Source organism: Schistocerca serialis, chromosome 6 (assembly GCF_023864345.2).
Source record: "Schistocerca serialis cubense isolate TAMUIC-IGC-003099 chromosome 6, iqSchSeri2.2, whole genome shotgun sequence".
NCBI lineage: Eukaryota > Metazoa > Arthropoda > Insecta > Orthoptera > Acrididae > Schistocerca > Schistocerca serialis.
Genome location: NC_064643.1, coordinates 63,889,745 through 63,908,660, shown reverse-complemented (window position 1 = coordinate 63,908,660; position 18,916 = coordinate 63,889,745). Strand labels below are relative to the sequence as shown.

The 18,916-nt window shown below is 45.2% G+C and overlaps 1 protein-coding gene across 1 annotated transcript in view; it reads left to right on the top strand.

The window, feature by feature from the left end:
• LOC126484278 (trehalase-like) overlaps nucleotides 1-18,916 on the top strand; it is a 325,129-nt gene that overhangs the window by 220,925 nt on the left and 85,288 nt on the right. The window contains exon 11 of the mRNA XM_050107704.1: nucleotides 12,411-12,528. Coding sequence (XP_049963661.1) covers nucleotides 12,411-12,528 — 118 coding nt within the window. The remainder of the gene's footprint in view (nucleotides 1-12,410; nucleotides 12,529-18,916) is intronic.

Here is an 18,916-nt window from a genome sequence, read left to right as displayed (position 1 = left end):
TGTTTTCTCTGACATACTTGAGCAACCATTTCCTGTGTGATATCCGTTTGCTGACTCCTTCCCCACATATGTGCACACCCAATTTCTTTGAGCCTTTTCAGGTAGCAGAGGAAGTTGGTGTTGGCTGGCTGGAGGGACACAGGAAGTCCTCACGGGAACATTCCTTGTGTCCTTTCTGGCCTGCCAGTTGAGTAGCTGGTGACTTCGCCCCATGAGGTGAGAGTTTGGTTTCTTGTTGCACAGGTGATGGAGGGAACAGGGACATTACCATGATGCTGGGCGATTTCACATCCGCAGTGCTAAATTTGAGGTCGCTAGACTACATGGCCGTGTGGAGCAAGAGGTATCAAGAACAGTACTGTAGGTGCCGGACGGTAAAACACAGGGTTTCTGACAAGTAAATAAGTTGCGAGCGACCGGGTAAGGCACTTTTTCCTTCACCAAATCTCCTGGACAGCCTGCTCATCAAGATATATAGGACAATCACGGAAGGAGGCAGCATGGGCAATGTAACGATGACACTGTTAGCTGCGCATCGGGTTCAGAGTATACGGTCTGACTGTGATAACATCATAACCTGCCTTGCTGCGACCCTGGGCATGTATGATTGTGTGGTTTGTGTGGCTGGTGGTTGATGGGAGTGAAAGGGACTAAACTGCAATTTCATCAGTCACTTCATCTGTTAAGTGGCAAACCAGAAGTAGTCGTCACGGGAAGGAGGCGATAGGTAAATCCTGTAAAGCCTAAATGTAACTAACACAATAAAAAAAAGGAGAGATAAAAGACTAGAAAAAGACTGCACAGACAAGTTATTACAGGATCAGTCAAGACAAGGTGTTAAAGCCAAGAAACTCTCAGGTAGTCTATGTGGCCAAAAAGACCTACCTTACAGGGATGAATAGAAACCACCTTCGCGAACAAAATGTACCACCACGTTAGCCAAGTTGGCACCATCTACTAGCACTGAGGCAGTGTGTCAGGAAGATTAAGATGCCACCTCACTGTAGCCAAATTAGGGCAGTCTATGAGTAAGTGGACCACCGTCAGGAGGGGGTCTGCATCAGCAGTGAGGGGGATCCTCAAGTCTGAAAATGTAGCCATGGGTCAGCCAAATGTGGCCAATGCGGAGTCTACAGAGGACAGTGGATTCCCTGCAAGAAGCATGCAAGGAAGACTGCCATGTGGTCATGGTCTCCCTAATTGTCCTTAGTTTGTTGGGGAAGATCAGAGCAGACCAATCTGAATTCCAGACTTCCAGCAATCAATGGCATAATAACAGCCAAAGTCCAGTTCTGGGACCTCCATTTCCAGAATTGGCATCCTAGTGACCAGTATGGCCAATAGATCATCCCATTCATTTCCCAAAATCTCTACACAACTAGGGGTTTAAACAAAAACAACTGGCCGCCCAGCTTGTTGGAAGTCAAAGACACAATCCTCAATATCCATAACCAGTGGGTGAGGAGAGTAGCACTGGTTTATACCCTGAAGGCTGCTAAGGGAGTCACTACTGATTAGGATACTCTGTCAGTGCAAGAACGAACATAGCTAAGGGCTAATTTAATGGCCGTCAATTCAGCAGTGAAGACACTGCAGTCATTTGACAGAGTGTGGTGTTCACTGCACTGTGCATTTGTGTATCCAAAGCCTGTTTGTCCATTGACTGTTGAGCTGCCTCTGAATGCAATTTCCGAGCATGGATACATCTCCAGGACAGCCCAGAACAGATGGCGGAAAATCGTGGAGTCAACAGAATCTTTTGGACCAAAGGAGACTTTGAGGCAAATTCAAGTGTGGGATGCAGGCCATGGTTGCCGATGCGATGTCTCCCTGACCAGAGGTCACAGTGAAGGAAGTTGCAGTTCCGAACAGAGACACTGGAGGCATGCAGCAATCGTAAACCCAGCTCTGTGTTGCTGCTGTGGGAAGTGAAGCTCACTTCCAGGGAAAAGGACACAGTAGTCAGGATGTTCAGGGAAGCTATGAACATGTATATCATAATTCAGCAGCTGTTGTTAGGGCCTGATAGGTAATGGACAGACTACTGCCTCAACTAGTGGGCTGTTCACAGGGCTGGTTCAGAAGGCTGCTGTTGCATGTCAGACCCCACAATGATGAATGGGGCCCAGTACCCACAATGCTGAAGGCAATGCAGAACCATATGCAAGACTTCCATAATCAAGATGGGGCTGAATCAAGGCTTTGTAGAGCTGCAAAAGGATACAGCAATCTGCACCCCAGCTAGTGTTATTGGGGCAGTGACATGTATTGAGGTGTCGCCAGCACTTTTGGCTTAAGTAGGTGAAGGTGTGGAAGCCACTTCAGAAAATCGAAGATTGGTTGCAAAAACCACTGTGTTTCAGCTACAAGAAGTAACTGATCGTCTAGGTAAAGCTCTTGGTGTGGTTGGACAGATGTCCATTACAACAGTCTTGGCAGCCGAAAAATGAAAGCCATGGGTGAGAGCCCGTGACTGTATCTTTCGTATGGCACCCTGTAGACAAAGCTCAGCGACAACCATATAAGAGGAGCAATAATAAAAGCAAAAATTTTTGGCATATAAGGAGAGCAATACCGAAGACCCCACAGCTGCCGCTAGACAATTGATGGCCACCAGGAAGAGGGAATGCTCAGTACATAGCCCTGCGGGACCACATTTTCTTGGATATAGGGGTACTGAGTGTAGCGCCCACTTGAAAGCAGAATGTACAGCGCAACAGGAACCTATTGACAAAAATCAGGAGTGGACCCTGTGACATAAGCCTTCTGTAGGATGAAAAAGACAGTGATGAGGTGCCGACTACATGCAAGGGCCATCCATATGGTGGACCCCAGGTGAACCAAATTATCAGCAGTGGAGCAGCCTTTGCCAAAACTGCCCTGAATTGCAGCCAAAAGGCCCCATGGCTCAAGGAGCCAACACAGCCGCTTGTTCACCTTGCATTCGAGCAACTTACAGATAACATTGGCAAGGCTGATAGTGCGATAACTGTCCATCTTAAAGGGGTTCTTACCTCGCTTTCAGTACCAGAACTATCGTGCTTTCTCGCCACTGAGGTGGGAACTCTCCCTCACTCAAGAGTCAATTAGAGATGGCAAGGATGTGACACTGAAAAATCACTAAGAGAGGTGTCAGCATTTGGTTGTGGCTGTGGTCTGGCCTTGGGGCCTTATCAGGGAAAAGGGCTAGGGCACTGGAGAGTTTCCATTCACTGAATGGAGCATTATATGGCTCCAGGTGGTGGGTAGTGAAAGATAAGTGCATTCGCAGCACCTGCTGTTTTATCAGCCGAAAGGAGGAGGGGTAGTTTTGAGATGCAGATGCACAAGTGGAATCCTTATTAAAACATTCGGTGACAGTACCTGGATCAATATAAATGCCACCATCTAAGGAAATACTTGGTACATCTGCAGGGGACTGGAAGCTTTGCCCATACCTGTGATGGAGAGGTACATGATCTAATGGTGGACGTGTACCACTCCCAGGATTCTAGCTTTAGTTATTTTGTGAGGTAGCAGACACGGGCACAGAGCATTTTAAAGGCAAAGAGGTGCTCCAGTGAAGGGTGCTGCTTCTAGCATTGCTGAGCCCACCTATGATCTCCAATGGCTGCAGCGATCCATGGGGTCCATCAGAGTCCATCTTCCGAAGGGGGGAGCCCGAGGAAGAGAGAATGATTTGGCTGGCTGCTAAAAGAATGGCTGCCACTGTACACTGAACAGCTACATTAACACTGTATTGTGATGGGGAGCTAAGGGCGACAGCAGAGATGAACCAATCACAGTCAGCATTACAGAGAACCCACCTGGGCAAGTGACCAGGGGAGCAATGCTGAGAGAGGGACAGGAAGATTGGGAAGTGGTCAGCAGCATACAGGTCATCACGGACACTCCAGTAGATACATGGTAGAAGACCAGGACTGCACAAGGAGAGATCAATGGCTGCATAAGTTCTGTGTGCCACACTGAAGTACTTGTGGCACCAGAGTTCAAGATACAAAGGTCGAGCTTTGACAGTAAAGTGTCGATGTCTTTACCATGGCCAGTGACCATTGTTCATGCCACCAAGGCTCATAGGTGTTGAAGTCGCCCACAACTAGGAAAGGTGGAGAGAGCCGAGAGAGTAATGCAGACAGTATATCCTGAGACACAACATCATTGCGAGGGATATAAGCATTACAGATGGTAAAATCCTGATGTGCCCATACCAGAAGAGCCATAACCTTCAATGGTGTCTCAAGAGGTACAAGGTCACTGTACATAGAGTCCAGCACATATGTACAAAATCCACTCAACATCCTCTCACAGTCAGTACAATTCTTAAAATAACTTAGGTAGCCAAGAAGGGTATGGGTCCGAGTTGCTGGAAGCCACGTTTCCTGGATGGCAGTACAAATGCAAGGTATGTGCTTAAAACCTGCTGTAGCTCAGTTAGGTGGTGGGAAAATCTGTTATATTTCTACTGGAGGATGAGACTATTTGAATACTGTGGATGCATGAAGTGACCAGGGAGGGTAGGTTATGAACATGGGTCACGGTACTATTCTGCCACCAGTAGAGACATCAGGGAATCCACTGACACACGTTCTACAGCACTGCCTGGGGAGATCTGGTGCCTCAGGAGCTACTGGGATCTCCACCTTGGGCACAGAAGGAGTACATGCAGAGTCTAGTGGCATTGGGGCCACTGGAGTTTCCTCCATCTTAAAGGTCTTCTCTTTGTCCTGCTCCTCCTCCTCGTTAGAAGATGAGGACTGAGAAGATTTCCCTGAATTTCTTTCAGGGACAGAGGAAGAAAGTGAAGTCTGATGGCCAGCAGCCTGTGGCTCCTTCAGTCACTGGCTGGTTTGGTTTTGTTTCACTTTAGGGCGCAAAAAACAGTTGGGGTCATACGTGCCAAAGTCAAAACTATAGAACATGAGGGCAGAGAGGAATTAAAAAATGACTATATGTCAGTCCCAACTGACATAAGAGAAGACAGCTAAAAACAGGCATCTGGAGAAATGGCTAAAAAAGACAACACACAGAAACGGAGGTCCAAAACTTTGCCATATTCCTTTGGCAGACAAAAAGTAAAATGTGGTCGACAGCCCACACGTCATTTGCTAAAACAGCTGATAATTCAGACAGCAAACCCAAGTGGGAACATAAATGGTTAAAAAATGGGCATTCTCTCAGGAAGTGGCAGAAAGTTAAAACTAGGGCACAATGTACAAAGTGGTGGGGTAGTGCCAATTAACAAATGCCAATGGCTAAAAAGACAGTGCCCAATACACAGCCTAGTTAAAATTACCTCCTCCCAGCAGAAGGGCTGAGAGGAAGTCGTCCAAGCCACTGGGAGAGGCTTAATAAGGCGGAGATTATTCCCATGAAAGGAGGGTCATTGGCGATGCCAAAGGGACACCACCTCCTGACAGACGGCAACACAGAAGTCATCGGAGGGAATATAGGAACTAGCAGTCTGCGGTACGAGGACTGCAGCCTTGGCAGCAGCGTCAGCAGCCTTGTTTCCTGGCAGACCAACATGACCAGGAACCCAGAGAAACATCACACTGGCTCCACCAGGAGTGATCCAGTGACAGTTTTCCTGTGCCCTCTGCACTAAGGGATGGGCAGTGTACAGCACACACAGACTTTGAAGGGCACTGAGTGAGTCTGAGCAGAGGACACAAATGAAAAGTCTGTGTCACCGGATGTACTCCATGGCCTGATACAGGGCGAAGACCTCAGCTGTAAATACTGAGCAATGTGCCAGAAGCCGATATTGAAAGACACGGGTGCCAATGACAAAGGCACATCCCACCCCATGGTCAGTCCAAGAACTATTAGTGTATACAAAAGGTACTATCATGAAGTTCTAGGTGTAGGTCATGAAACTGAAGGCAATAGAGCAAGCCTGGTGTAGTGTCCTCAGGAAGCGAATGAAGGCCATGGTGTTGAAGGGCTCACACCCACTGGGAAAGTTGCGGGTAGAGTGAAGTTGAGCTGCTGTAATAAGTGCCGAAAGCGGACTCCAGCAGGTAAAAGGGAAGAGGAATGCACCCCATACTGGTGATCAAAAGAATCATCAAAGAAGGAGGCATAGGATGGACGGCCATACATGGCAGACAAATGGCATGCATACCTGCTGAGGAGAAAGTCACTGCGGTAGGACAGTGGTAGTTCAGGAGCTTCAGCATACAGACTCTCAGCCAGGCTAGTGTAAAAGGTGCCAGTGGTCAAACGGATGCCATGATGGTGGATAGTGTTGAGACAGCATAAGAGGGATGAATGTGCAGACACATAAACAAAACAACCATAGTCAAGTTTCCAACGCACAAGTGACTGGTGCAAATGGAGGAGGCTGGTTCGATCGGCACCCCAATTGAAGCACCATTGAGAACACATAGGACACTGAGGAACCGCGTACAGCGGGCTGCCAGGCAAGACACATGGGAGGACCAAGAGAGTTTCCTATTGATCATGAGCCCCAGAAATTTCATAGTTTCTACAAATGGAAGGGCAACAGGCCCAAGATGTACAGAGGGTGGGAAAAACCAATTGCATTTCCAGAAATTCATACAGATCGTTTTATCAGTGGGAAAAGCGAAAGCCATTGTCGATGATTCAGGAGTAAAGGTGAGCAAGACACTGCTGAAGACGCTGCTTAGTGAGACAGGTCTGTGGAGAACTGCAATAGATGGCAAAATCATCAACAAAAAGGGAGCCGGAGACACCCGGCAGGAGACAGGCCATTATAGGATTAATGGCGATAGCAAAGAAGACGACGCTCAGGATGGAACACAGAGGCACACCATTTCCCTGGATACAAGTGTCCAACAAGGCAGAACCCACACACACCTTGAAAACTCGGTCTTTTAAAAATTCCTGAAGGAAACAGGGCAGGCGCCCCCGGAAGCCCCATGTGTAAAGAGTACAGAGGATACCAGTTCGTTGGCCTCCTCCAAATCAGAAAACACTGCCAGTCTGGGATTACCACAGAGAACCATTCATGACATGGGTGGACAAAGTAAGGAGATGGTCAATTGCAGAACACCGCACTTGAAATCCACACTGTGAATTCGTCAGTAAATTGCGAGACTCGAGTCACCATACCAGCCAGGCATGAATCATATGTTTCATCACCTTGCAATCACAGCTAGAGCTGGGGAGGTAGCTAGAAGGAAGGTTTTTGTCCTTACTGGGGTTAGGTATGTGTATGAGTGACTTCACGCCAATGTCTGTGAAATGTGCCCTCTGCCCAGATGCAGTTGTACGTGTTAAGCAAGAGGTGCTTGCCCACAAAAGAAAGATGCTGCAACAACTGAATGTGGACAGCATCTGGCCCTAGAGCAGAATATCAGGATGAATTGAGAGCATGATCTAGCTCCCTCATAGTAAAGGCAGCATTCTAGCACTCACGATTCGGAGCAGAGAAGGGTGTCGCCCAAGCCTCCTCAGCTCGTTCCGATGGAGGAAGGCAGGGTGATTGTGGGAAGAGCTCAAAATCTCCGGAAAATGGCGCCCCAAGGTGTTTCAGATAGCAATAGGTCCACAACGATATTGTCTGCTACTGTCAGGCCAGAAATTGGGGAATGGATCTTGGTCCCAGAGAGCCATTGGAGGTTGGCCCACACAACAGAGTAGGGGTGGAGCTGTTAAAAGAACTAATGAATGAAATCCAGTTACAGCTTTTGCTATCCCGAAGAATGCGACAACACTTTGCATGCCTCTGTTTATACTGAATGCAGTTTGCCATCATAGGATGATGGTTAAAAATGTGGAAAGCACATCTCCATACGCAAATTGCATCACAGCATGCCTCAATCCACCAAGGGACTGGGAAACAACATGGTAAGGAGGAAGTGCAAGGAATGGAACATTCTGCAACAGTAAGGATAACGTTTGTGAGGTATTCCACCTGGTCATCGCAACTGGGGAAATCTTGTTCTTTGAAAGTTGCCAGGGAGGAGGAAAGCTGCCAGTCAGCCTTAGTAAGCTGCCATTTGGGTGTGTACACAGATGGGTAGGAGTCAACAAATGGATAGCACACAGGAAATGGTCGCTCAAGTAGGTATCAGATAGAACGGACTACTCACAATGATGGGCAAGCTGGGCAGTGCAGAAGGATAAGTCCAAATGGTAATAGTTGTGCAAGGAGTTGAAAAGAAAAGTGGGTGCCCCAGTGTTACGGCAGAAGAGGGTAAGTTGTTTAAGAAGGTCAGCCAAGAGGGCACCTCTCTGACAGGTCCTGCGAGATGATGATGCACTTTAAAGCCACCGAGTAGCAAAAATGGGATAGGTAGCTGCCCAATAAGCTGAAGTAAGTCTGTCCTGCTGACATTAAATATCAGAGGGACATAAATGGTACAGAGGGAAAAAGTCAGGTGGGGAAGGAAAAGGCGAACTGCAACAGCACGAAGATGGGTAGTCAGATAGATGGGCTGACTATGAATGTCATCCCATATGAGCAGCATGTTGCCCCTATGAGATGGAATGCCGACCTCAGGGGGAAAGTCAAAACGAACTGGTAAGAAATGTGAAAGCTCAAAGTAGTGGTGGGGGTGCAATTTTGTTTCCTGAAGGCAGAGTACAAGGGGACACTGTGACGTGAAAAACAGTCATAAATCCTTTTTGTGGTACCAAAGGCTGTAAACAGAGGGTCATGATGAGGAAGAGATGTCACCTCGGCGGCTGCCGAGTGAAGCCTGTAAAGAGTCACTACTACAGGGTACAGAAGCAGGAGGATCCTGCTCCATGGGGTCCACAGATGCATTGGACTGCTTGTGCAGTCAGTTCGTGGAGTCCAATGCTGAAAAACAGTTGGTGGTGCATGCTAGCAACACAGAGGCCAGCTGGTCTAAGGTATCATGTGGCAACACCGTCGAAGAGGATCTTCGAGTTGGCAAAGGAGATGACCGTTTGCCTTTGGTGGACTTCTTCAAACATTTCCAGTTAGAGGAAGACTCAGGTGTTGGTTGGCTGGAGGGACGTAGGAAGTCTTCAAGAGAATACTCCTTCTGTCCTTTCTGGCCTACCTATTGTGTAACTGGTGGGTTCACCTCTTGAGTCTTGAGGCGGGAGTTTGATGGCTTGCTGCACAGCTGGACAGGGGGGGGGGGGGGGGGGGATACTACCTTGACAATGGGTAATGTCACGACATCAGAGCTGAACTGGAAGTCACATGACTGTGTGACCATGTCCTTCATGCGAGGGGTAACAAGAACAGAACTACAGGTGCCAGATGGGAGAACACAGGGTTTGTGACTAGCCAATAACTTGCGAGTGATTGGGTTCGGCACTTCTTTCTTTACCCGGATCTGTTGGACAGCCTGTTCATCAAGATACATGAGACACTACCGAGAGGAGGCGGCATGGCCACCATTGCAGTTGATAAAGCAGGGAGAGGGAGGCGGACAATCGCCCTCATGCACACCCCTACCACAGGTTACACATTCGGATGGGTGTCGACAATACATTCTAGTGTGGTTCAAACAATGACACTGGTAGCAGCGCATTGGGTTGGGAATGTGCGGCCAGATTTTAATAATTTCATAACCTGCTTTGATCTTGGACAGTAGCACCACTCTATCAAAGGTGAGAAAAAGAGTACGGTTGAGCACTAAGGAGGCATCTACCTTTTTCATTACATAATGGATGCTAGTGACACCCTGATCAGAGAGGTAAGACTGGATTTCAGTCTCTGTTGGACTGTTGAGCAGCCTAGTGTAAATAACACCACAGGAAAAATTCAAATTTCTATGGGCCTCAACACCAATGGGTAGTCATCAAGAAGCGAGGCGGCAAGCAGTAGTTGTGTTTGAGAATCTGAAGTAGTCTCCAAAAGCAAAGTGCCATTCCGTAAACAGGAGCAAGATTTCACAGGGCCAGCAATTGCGTTAACACCTTTCTGAATAATAAACGGACTTACCATGGCGAAGGACTGACTGTCTTCAGTATGTTAGACCATGAGGAACTGTGGTGCAGCTGGAAGGGTCTTTGAATCATTGGCCTCTATATGTTTACATTTCATAGATGCTGATTGTAAATACGAACTGACTCATTGCGAGAAAATCCGCCATGATTACCAGCATCTCAGATGGCATGGTCCTTCCAACTGGGGGCCACCTTCAGAAGGGTGTGCACCCACCTTAGGTGACTGTTTACACCTCAGGTCACACCTCCCGAACACCTGACAGAGAGACCAATCGGCAATTTGGGAAAGTTGCAGCTCAGGAAATCACCCCTCTCGGGGCCTTGCCTGTACCAGGGGATACGTGCGAACCTTAACTGTCGACCTGGGGCTGGGAATTATGCCTTACCCAGTCACCTGTTATGTGTCAAATGCATGGGCCAGCCTTCAAGAGCACACAGGGAGGAATAAGAAAAAGAGACTCCTCAAACACCGAAGTGGAGGAATGGGAGAATAAGGGAAACAAATAAAGGACAACGGAGCGAAGAAACAATGGTGAGACTGTTCTTACGTCAGGAACAGACAATGCAGAACATTCCCAATAACATCCCAGACATGTTCCCGAAGGGAGGGGAAAAAGAATAGCAAGAGGATAGACATGCAGCATGGACGGGAAAAAATGCTGCAAAGGCTTGGGCCCCGTGGTAGCCAAAGAGTGGCGAGCCCCCTGGGGGTCACTGGCTGGTGTCTGGCTATGAACCAGCAAGAGCCGCAGAAGAAAAACAGTGGAAAGAAGAGTCCTGAGGGACCTCTTCCTAGCTGAAGAAGCTGGAGGAGGACGAGGTGCCTCTGGCCTAGGGATGGGGACCAGTGTCATATGTCCGAACTCCATACACCTGAAGCCTCTCAAAGGAGGAGGAACATAGTATTTTATTTCTCCTTGATCTTCTCGGGCAATGTATCACTCTTGAAAGACGAGATAAAGGCCCCAGTAGCAACTCTTTTCTGTTGGTCTTCTATAGACATAATGGACATCGCTCTAAACTGGCCCACAGCTCATCATCAGATTGCAGATGAAGATCACAGTGAAAGAGATGCCTTGGACCATATTGAGACTCCTGTGGGGAGTGACAGTCATAGGGATGTCACAAGAGCATGTGGCTGGGCAGGAGATGACATTAGAATGAGGAGGTTCAAATGGCTCTGAGCACTATGGGACTTAACATCTGAGGTCATCAGTCTATAATGAGGAGGGAACCGCTCTCCATCTTAGAGATGGCTGCAACTTCCCTGTATTTGTTTTCAATGTTTTCCACAAAAAATAAAGGCATCATGGCCAAAAAGGTGTCACCATTGGTCCTCTTACAGACCATGTATTGGGAGGAGGATTTCGCTCCTTGACGTCTAGTCCTGTGTTCCTCCTACAGCATGGCAAGGGAAGGGAACACATGGGATCATACTTTGTTACATCGCACAAGGCCTTCCCACTTGAAGAGACTCCTGGGGCTGGTGTGACACCAATCAGAGAAAGTTTAAGTTGTGTTATGTGTGAACTATCTGTCATGGTGCCACCTACTTCAACTGGGTGCTACCCAGCCACAGCAGCGGCTACCTGGCCAGTGATCTGTTGCTGGGAACCCCTGTGCTCCAGTCATGATGGGCACACACACTATGGCATACATGGGGAGTGGGTAGCACAAGCACCAACAATGCAATCGTTGCACTGTCAGTGGGCTAGAGGGCTACCACTGTGCAGATACTCAATGTCCATCCCCCTCTCCCCTCCACACACAATGGGATGGCTACCATGAGTAGATGACCTTCCCTGCATGACACTGCACTTCTGCAAAATTTGGAAAAGATGGCAGGTCAAACCCAATAATGGGGACCACCTCATTGTTAATGGAATGTGAGGACAGGGCTGGGAGTGAAACTAGAAATGAAGACCAAAATCGTGAACCAAGTTCAAGCAGGGTCTGCACCAAAAGGACCACTTGACAAAGTCAGATGAGGTAAGAGATAGTCAAAGTGTAGGAGGGAGCAATGCTACAAAGGCTGGGGTCGCATGGTAGCCAAGAATGTACTCACCATAGAGTGGTCAGCCCTCCCCCCGGGGTGGGGGGCTGGAGGGAGGTATAGGGTGTTTGTGTGGTTGTGTGCACGAATCTGTGTACTTCTACTAGAGAAGGACCAAGAGCTCAAAATCTAGTGTAAATACTGTTTTCTATTGGGAGTTTCTTCGCACCATACATTAGCTGGCTATATTTTACTTTACATATTGTAACATTCTATAGTAATCTAAGCAAACTATTTGCCTTTAGTAATGATTTTCACACTCATATTCATATAGATATATTTTATGAAGAAAAAATAAACCATGAGAATTACACATTGTTATTCTAAATGTATTTTTCTATTCCAGGATAATTATACAACTTTTGTAACATGTTTGCCTAATAAATTTTCCACTTGTTGATAACTTCTGAAAACTGTTTAATGGCATGGCTGCTCCCTCCAGGCAACATAACTACAAGTAATGAAGCCAGCACTTCCACTGTTCATACTGCAGCCGCTGCCTCCACGGCTGCTGCTGGTGCCGCTGCCGCTACATCGTCTGGCTCCCGTGCTCTGACCATGTATGGTATTCAACTCTGATTCGATCATTTATGTAATTTCAATTGCTAAATTCAGTGGCTCAAAATGTGTTCACAAAATAATAACCAACTTGACTTTCCCAGACGACAAGTTCTCCCAATATCCTTCTTTCCTATACAGTTTGCAGCACAAAAACTGCTGTTTGGTTAACCTGAAGACCAAACATATGACAGTCAAGTTGGCATAAGAAGATCTCTGATGGCTTTCAGTGCTGTTGCTAGCTTTCAACTGCAAAGTGCTAATGGCTACAGACGAAAATGACAGCCATCTATAGAGTTGTGACAACAATGATCCATTGCCATAGAGACATTTACAAAATTGTGTTATGTGATTGACAGAGGTAGGCACACAAAGCTGCCATGCCCAGCCCACCGCAACTGTCGGGGATCAACTTATGCCAACTCAACTAAAGTATCAGTTAAGAGTGGAATGATGACTGGTACATGTGAATCCCTATTTAACTACGTTTTGAAAATACCACTGAACATGAAATTTGCTAACAACTGAATCCAAGACAAGCACACAACAACTAACTCACTCATACTAATAATATGTGATAAGCTAAATAACTTTTCATCTTCTTTGTGTTTGCATGTTATTTCAGTAAGTACACTAATCTTATTTTGCATTTAGCACGTCTTTACATTTGCTTCAACAATAATTTTCTGATTGTTGGTAACAATATACTGTTGAAAAGTTCAAAATCAATAAGAGGCAATAGGAAAATAACACAATGACAGGGTTAAGGACAACAAAAATGCCAGCAGCATTAAATTGACCTTTTCATTACTTTAATCCAATTTCAGTTCTCAATATAAGTTCTTTTTACCTCAATATGTAGCCTACACTTTATGCAGTGTTTTAAAATAATTGAAGCTATAATCTTTTTTTTTTTTTTTTTTTTAATCTTTAGACTCTTCCTCAGTTTCTTTCAGCCACTCTTCCTTAATTTGAAATGAATTTCTCCCTCCAAGCCTTTTCTTTAAGTTCTTGAAGAGACATTGTGTGTTCATGGATATACATTTTTCTTACCAACTTTTCTATCAAATCTATATCAAATGTAATCAATAAAGAAACTTAAAAGTGTTCAAAGAGAACTTTTCCCCTACACACATAGTCAGTGTGTACACTACAAACAACTACCTTGATTTTCCAGTTCATGGAACAGTTTCTGATTACACCAGAGAGCATATTCTTGAGAGCAAATGCAGAACAGTGCTTGATGCTTTCTCTTTGATTGGCAGTAATGCAGCAACTTCACATTTCATTCAGTTAGCTGGATTTTACACAAAAATAACAAAATATGGAAAATGATGAAGAAACAGACTGTTGCACACTGGATTGAACAAAAAAGCAGAAATGTCAACAGGCAAATGTAAATAAAAATTTGTGCAAAGCATACAACAACTGCAATTAGAAAGGGCCTTGCCAAGTACCAAAGAAAATTCTGGTCCTTTGTAAAATCATTACGTGGGTTGCATGCTTCTATTTGGTCACATGTTGACCAGTCTGCTGCACCAATAGAAGCAGCACAAAAGATAAGCTGAAGTTTTAAATCTTATAGCTTTAACAAATCATTCATCCATGAGAATTGTACAGACATACCATTGTTTGACCACTGCACAGATGCCAATATGGAGGACATAGAAACTGGCATCCTAGTGCTGTGATGCAATTCAGAGTTGAAAACAAATAATTTACCAGGTCCAGATGGAATGTAAATATGGTTTTACAAAGAGTACTCTTCAGCACTGGCCTCTTACTTAGCCTGTCACGAGACTAGTATCACTAGCTCAATTAGCACGGGTGCACAGGGCAGTTTTAAAATTACTATGAAAACTTATGGCATACTGTACATACTATGTATATATGCACACCTGTACGGCTGCCATGTGCACAATCTCGGGACTGTTTGACAGGTAGGCTGGGTCGAGGTGCTGTGGGAGAGGGAGAAAAGAGGCAAGGAGAGGGAGGAAAGGGAGGAGAAAGGTCAGCAGTGGCTCAGAGGGAGACAGTAGGTGTACAAAATTGGAATGTGGGAAGAAGATGCAGCACGTGCACGTGATAGGAATGAGACACAAGCACTCAAACTGTCAAGTTCTTGCACTATACTGTATTGTCACCAGCCTACAAAGGGAGAAATGACCATCATAATAAAATAAGAGAAATTAGAGTTCACATGGAGATAGTTAAGAGTGGAATACTAGAGAAATAGACTGAAAGGGGCTCGACGAACCTTCGCCGGGCACACACGTGAGTATTATGGTCACGTAGATGACGCCAGGAGGATGTGCTACAGTGACAACTTCCATGTACTTCCTTCAGAAAAACTTGTGCTGGGAGGCTGGCTCCAGATGCCACAGGTTGTGAAGCAGTCACTGAAATTGAACATGTTATGCTCACGAGCGTGTCCCGCTACTGGATACTCAACTTCACTCCTGGCCACAGTTTGACAATGGCCTTTCATTTGGGTGAACAGTCGGTTGGTGGTCATGTCCATGTTAAATGCTGAGCAGAAATTTCAGGACATCTGCCTGCTTTTCCAGGTGGCCCTGCCCCTTATGAGAAAGAACAAAAAATGGTTCAAATGGCTTTCAGCACTATGGGACTTAACACCTGAGGTCATCAGTCCCCTAGAACTTAGAACTACGTAAACCTAACTAACCTAAGGACATCACACACATCCACGCCCAAGGCAGGACTTGAACCTGCGACCGTAGCAGCAGCGTGGTTCCGGGCTGAAACGCCTAGAACCGCTCGGCCGCGAGACAGGACAAGCCCAAGATTAGACTAGAGTAGTACTTGCTGGGAGGGTGAATCGGACAGTTTTTGTGTCTGTATCTTCCACAGTGATATCACCCACGAGGCAAGCGGTTTGGTCATAAGCATGGACCAGGATATTGTGTTGGTTGGATGCACAGCAGAATACCACTTTAGGAGGGTTTTAAAGAATTTGCCAGGCTCTACGAAAGATAGCTGAAGTCCTGGCAAAAAACAATGATTCCATACCTCCAGCCTGGTATGATAATGGGTAATGAGGGAGATGCTCCTTTGCAGTTGGCTCTTTACCATGGTGTGAGGTATATCAATGTATGAGGCTACTTCATGGGAAATCTGTTTGTGGACTGCATTTCAGAGGTAGTGTCCTTCACCCATTCCACCCAACACCCTGGCAATGTGCAGCACTTTCAGTTCAGTAGGCACAGTACAGCTGTAATGGTGTGTGTGTGTGTGTGTGTGTGTGTGTGTGTGTGTGTGTGTGTGTGTGTGTGTGTGTGTGTGTGTGTGCGCATGTGCACGTGTGCGCACACACATGCGCATGCGGGGATGCATGCCCATGCGTGTGCATCCATGCAGCCTAGCAAAAAAAAAAAAGAGAGAGAGAGAGAGAGAGAGAGAGAGAGAGAGAGAGAGAGAGAGAGATTCATCCAAAAACTTGGAAATTTTTCATTGTTGTTTGTGCATTTGTTGGTGACTCAGTGTCTCTACTACCTGGTGAGCTATTATCTCTGATACTAAATTATTTAGTTTTAAAAATACATGTACTTCCATGTATCATCACACTACACTTGTTATGACCACACAATGGTTAAAGTGAGTACAGGACTATGGAAATGTTACAAAGATCTTATGATAAAATATACAACAGACTTACAGAGAAGGTGCATAAACTGTCCACTGTGGGGCAGAAGTAGTGTCTTTGCCTACTAATCAAAACATCCTTGATCTAAGATTCAAACCTATTCATTGCTTAAATTCTGACCACAAATTATCAACAAATGTGACAGAAAATATCTGTTATAAGGAGTCATCGTCATTCTACTGACAACCTTATCAAAGATGGTGGATGAGCAGACAGAGATTCAGGGCACTCTCTTGCACTCAGTGTGGGAAAATGCTCCAAATGCTGGAACACTCAGCAATGACGATTGGCATGAGGGTGCAAAAGGCAATGAAAACCTCTGCATTGAAGACAAACAATATAGATCCACAGGACATGTGGCCTGTGAGTGCAAAGATGTCATGATCTGTTGATTGGAAAAAGGTTCTGGATTAGTTCCCCATTTTGATACCTGAGAGGGGACTCCTGGGAAGGAGATGACCACGAGAAAAAAAACTAAAAAGTAACATTCTAAAAGTCAGACATGGGATGTCAGAAGTCTGAATGTCACACAGAAGTTAAAAAATCTGAAAAGGGAAATGCAATCTCTCAGTCTAGATGTAGTGGTGGTCAATGAAGTGAAATAGAAAGAAGATAAGGATATATATTCAGATGATTTATGTTAATATCAACAGCAGCATAAAGTGCTGTAATGGCTGTAGGGTTCATCATGAGTAGGAATATAGGGTAGCATATTTGTTTTGATTGTTTATGTGGCAAGTACCATCCACCTGGTATTTCGAAGAGAAGTGAGGACACGTAACAGTGACTGGAAGAGCCGTTGTAAAGTGACCAGGAGTAACATTTTAGTTGTTTACTATCCCAAAAGTTTTGATAAATTTATTTGCCTACCTTTTTATCATTCCTTATTGATTTAATTACCTTATTAACCCTCCTATCCATATCAATTGAGCTATGAGAAAATGCAAATGAGAAGAATTACATCCAGTAGGTTTCCTCGAGTTTCGAATCTGGGTTCTCCGCGTCCCAGCCAGCTACCTTGGTCATTGCACAATTTTTTTTTAATCTCATTTTGTTCGTAATTTCGTTGTATTTGCTCAGGGTGGACGTCCAATTACGTTTGTTAAAGTTCATCGTTCATCCATTAACTCAGTTTTTTTGTTACTGAGGGCAGCTAACCCTCTGACCAAACATGCTGAGCTACTGTGCCGGGACCACTATCGGCGCTCTCGGCAAAAAGCGTTTACCATGTGGGTACATAAGGGGCAGCTGTAAAAGTATCTTTCCTCGATTTCTGGAAAAGTATGCATTTTTGGACCCTATACCTCATCATGAAAAATGCTCAATTTACTATCATCTATCGATCCCGCCAATTTTGAGTCGATTGCTCATCATGACTTTTAGGGGTGATTTTCTCAAGAACAGGAGGCTGTTGAGCTAAAAATCTCAGAGTTCTTCATTTTAGGTTGTACACAAGTGACCTGCTAAATTTGAACTGAATCGGTTGGCCGTGTCGGAGGCCTTCCCCTTGTGAGTAGGTATCTTATTTTAAGAGATGAGTGTTATTGTTTTACATGGGCGATCAATGACTCTACACTTATGCTTCTTGGTCACTAGTCTTCTTTAATCCACAAGTATTTACATTCTACAACAAGTTTCCTACAATGTTTATACATGACTGAATATAAGGATTTTAGTAAGCATCTTGAGGTTGAAGCTCTTCTATTTGTGTTTTCTACCAAATAGATTTCTTTTTGGAGGGAGTCCGCCTTGAGCGACACTATTTTATCTTTTCTTCTATTTCCCAGACAAATTTCACTGAAGTTTCAGCATCATTGATCAGCCTTTGCATCTTCAGTGGGCTTTTCTTTCTTGTTACCACATGCTGTGGTTTTCCTAGTTTTTTTATTGCACTTATTTTCTTTGGCAGTTTGTTGTTTTATCTGGTTCCTGGTTGTAAACAGACAAGGCAAAAGTCACACAGTGCAGGTTTTCACAGTGAAGATAATGGGGACACCAGAAAAAAATGACAAACTGTGAAAGAAAACAGGTTCAATTAAAAAAAAACACAGGAAAAGCACGGCACTTGGTAACAAGAAAGAAAAGAAAAGCCCGCTGATAATAGTGAAACTTTAGTGATAGATGTGTGAAATAGAAGGAAAGATAAAATTGTGTTTTGCTCAAGGTGGATACCCTCCAAAAACAAACTAGGACTTTCGTACTTTACCTGAGATAGTGTCAACTATATGAGAGGTTTTGTTTTTGAGGGAGTTAATTATATTTTTAATTTCTTTGACAGAGCTTGGAATAATTGTAATTTGCCTGGGTCTATGAGACATTGCTTCTTGCATATATCTACTGTCACCTCCGTATTTGTTAGTTACTAATTGAGGACTTCATGGGATGTGGGGCCGTGATGTTATCCTTGCATCTGGGTATGATTACCCACTAACCCAGTCACATTGAGGAGGTAGATAATGGATGAAATGTGAATGAAGGGTGGCAGTTTCAAGGGCAGAGGAAAAAAAGTGCAATGGCAAGTGCCAAGAGAAAAAATCTCTGTGATAGTCTGGTTAGGTAGTAAGAGCAGTAGCAGTTTCTTGCTATCTGCAACAGATCATGCAAGGGTAGGTTGGTTGTTAAGTTTTGGGTATCGCGCAAAGCTCAGTACTGTTGTCACAGCTTTGGTCATCATAAAGAGTGTCACTTCTTTTGAGGAGAGGTACTGCTGGGCCAAGTCTCCTTGG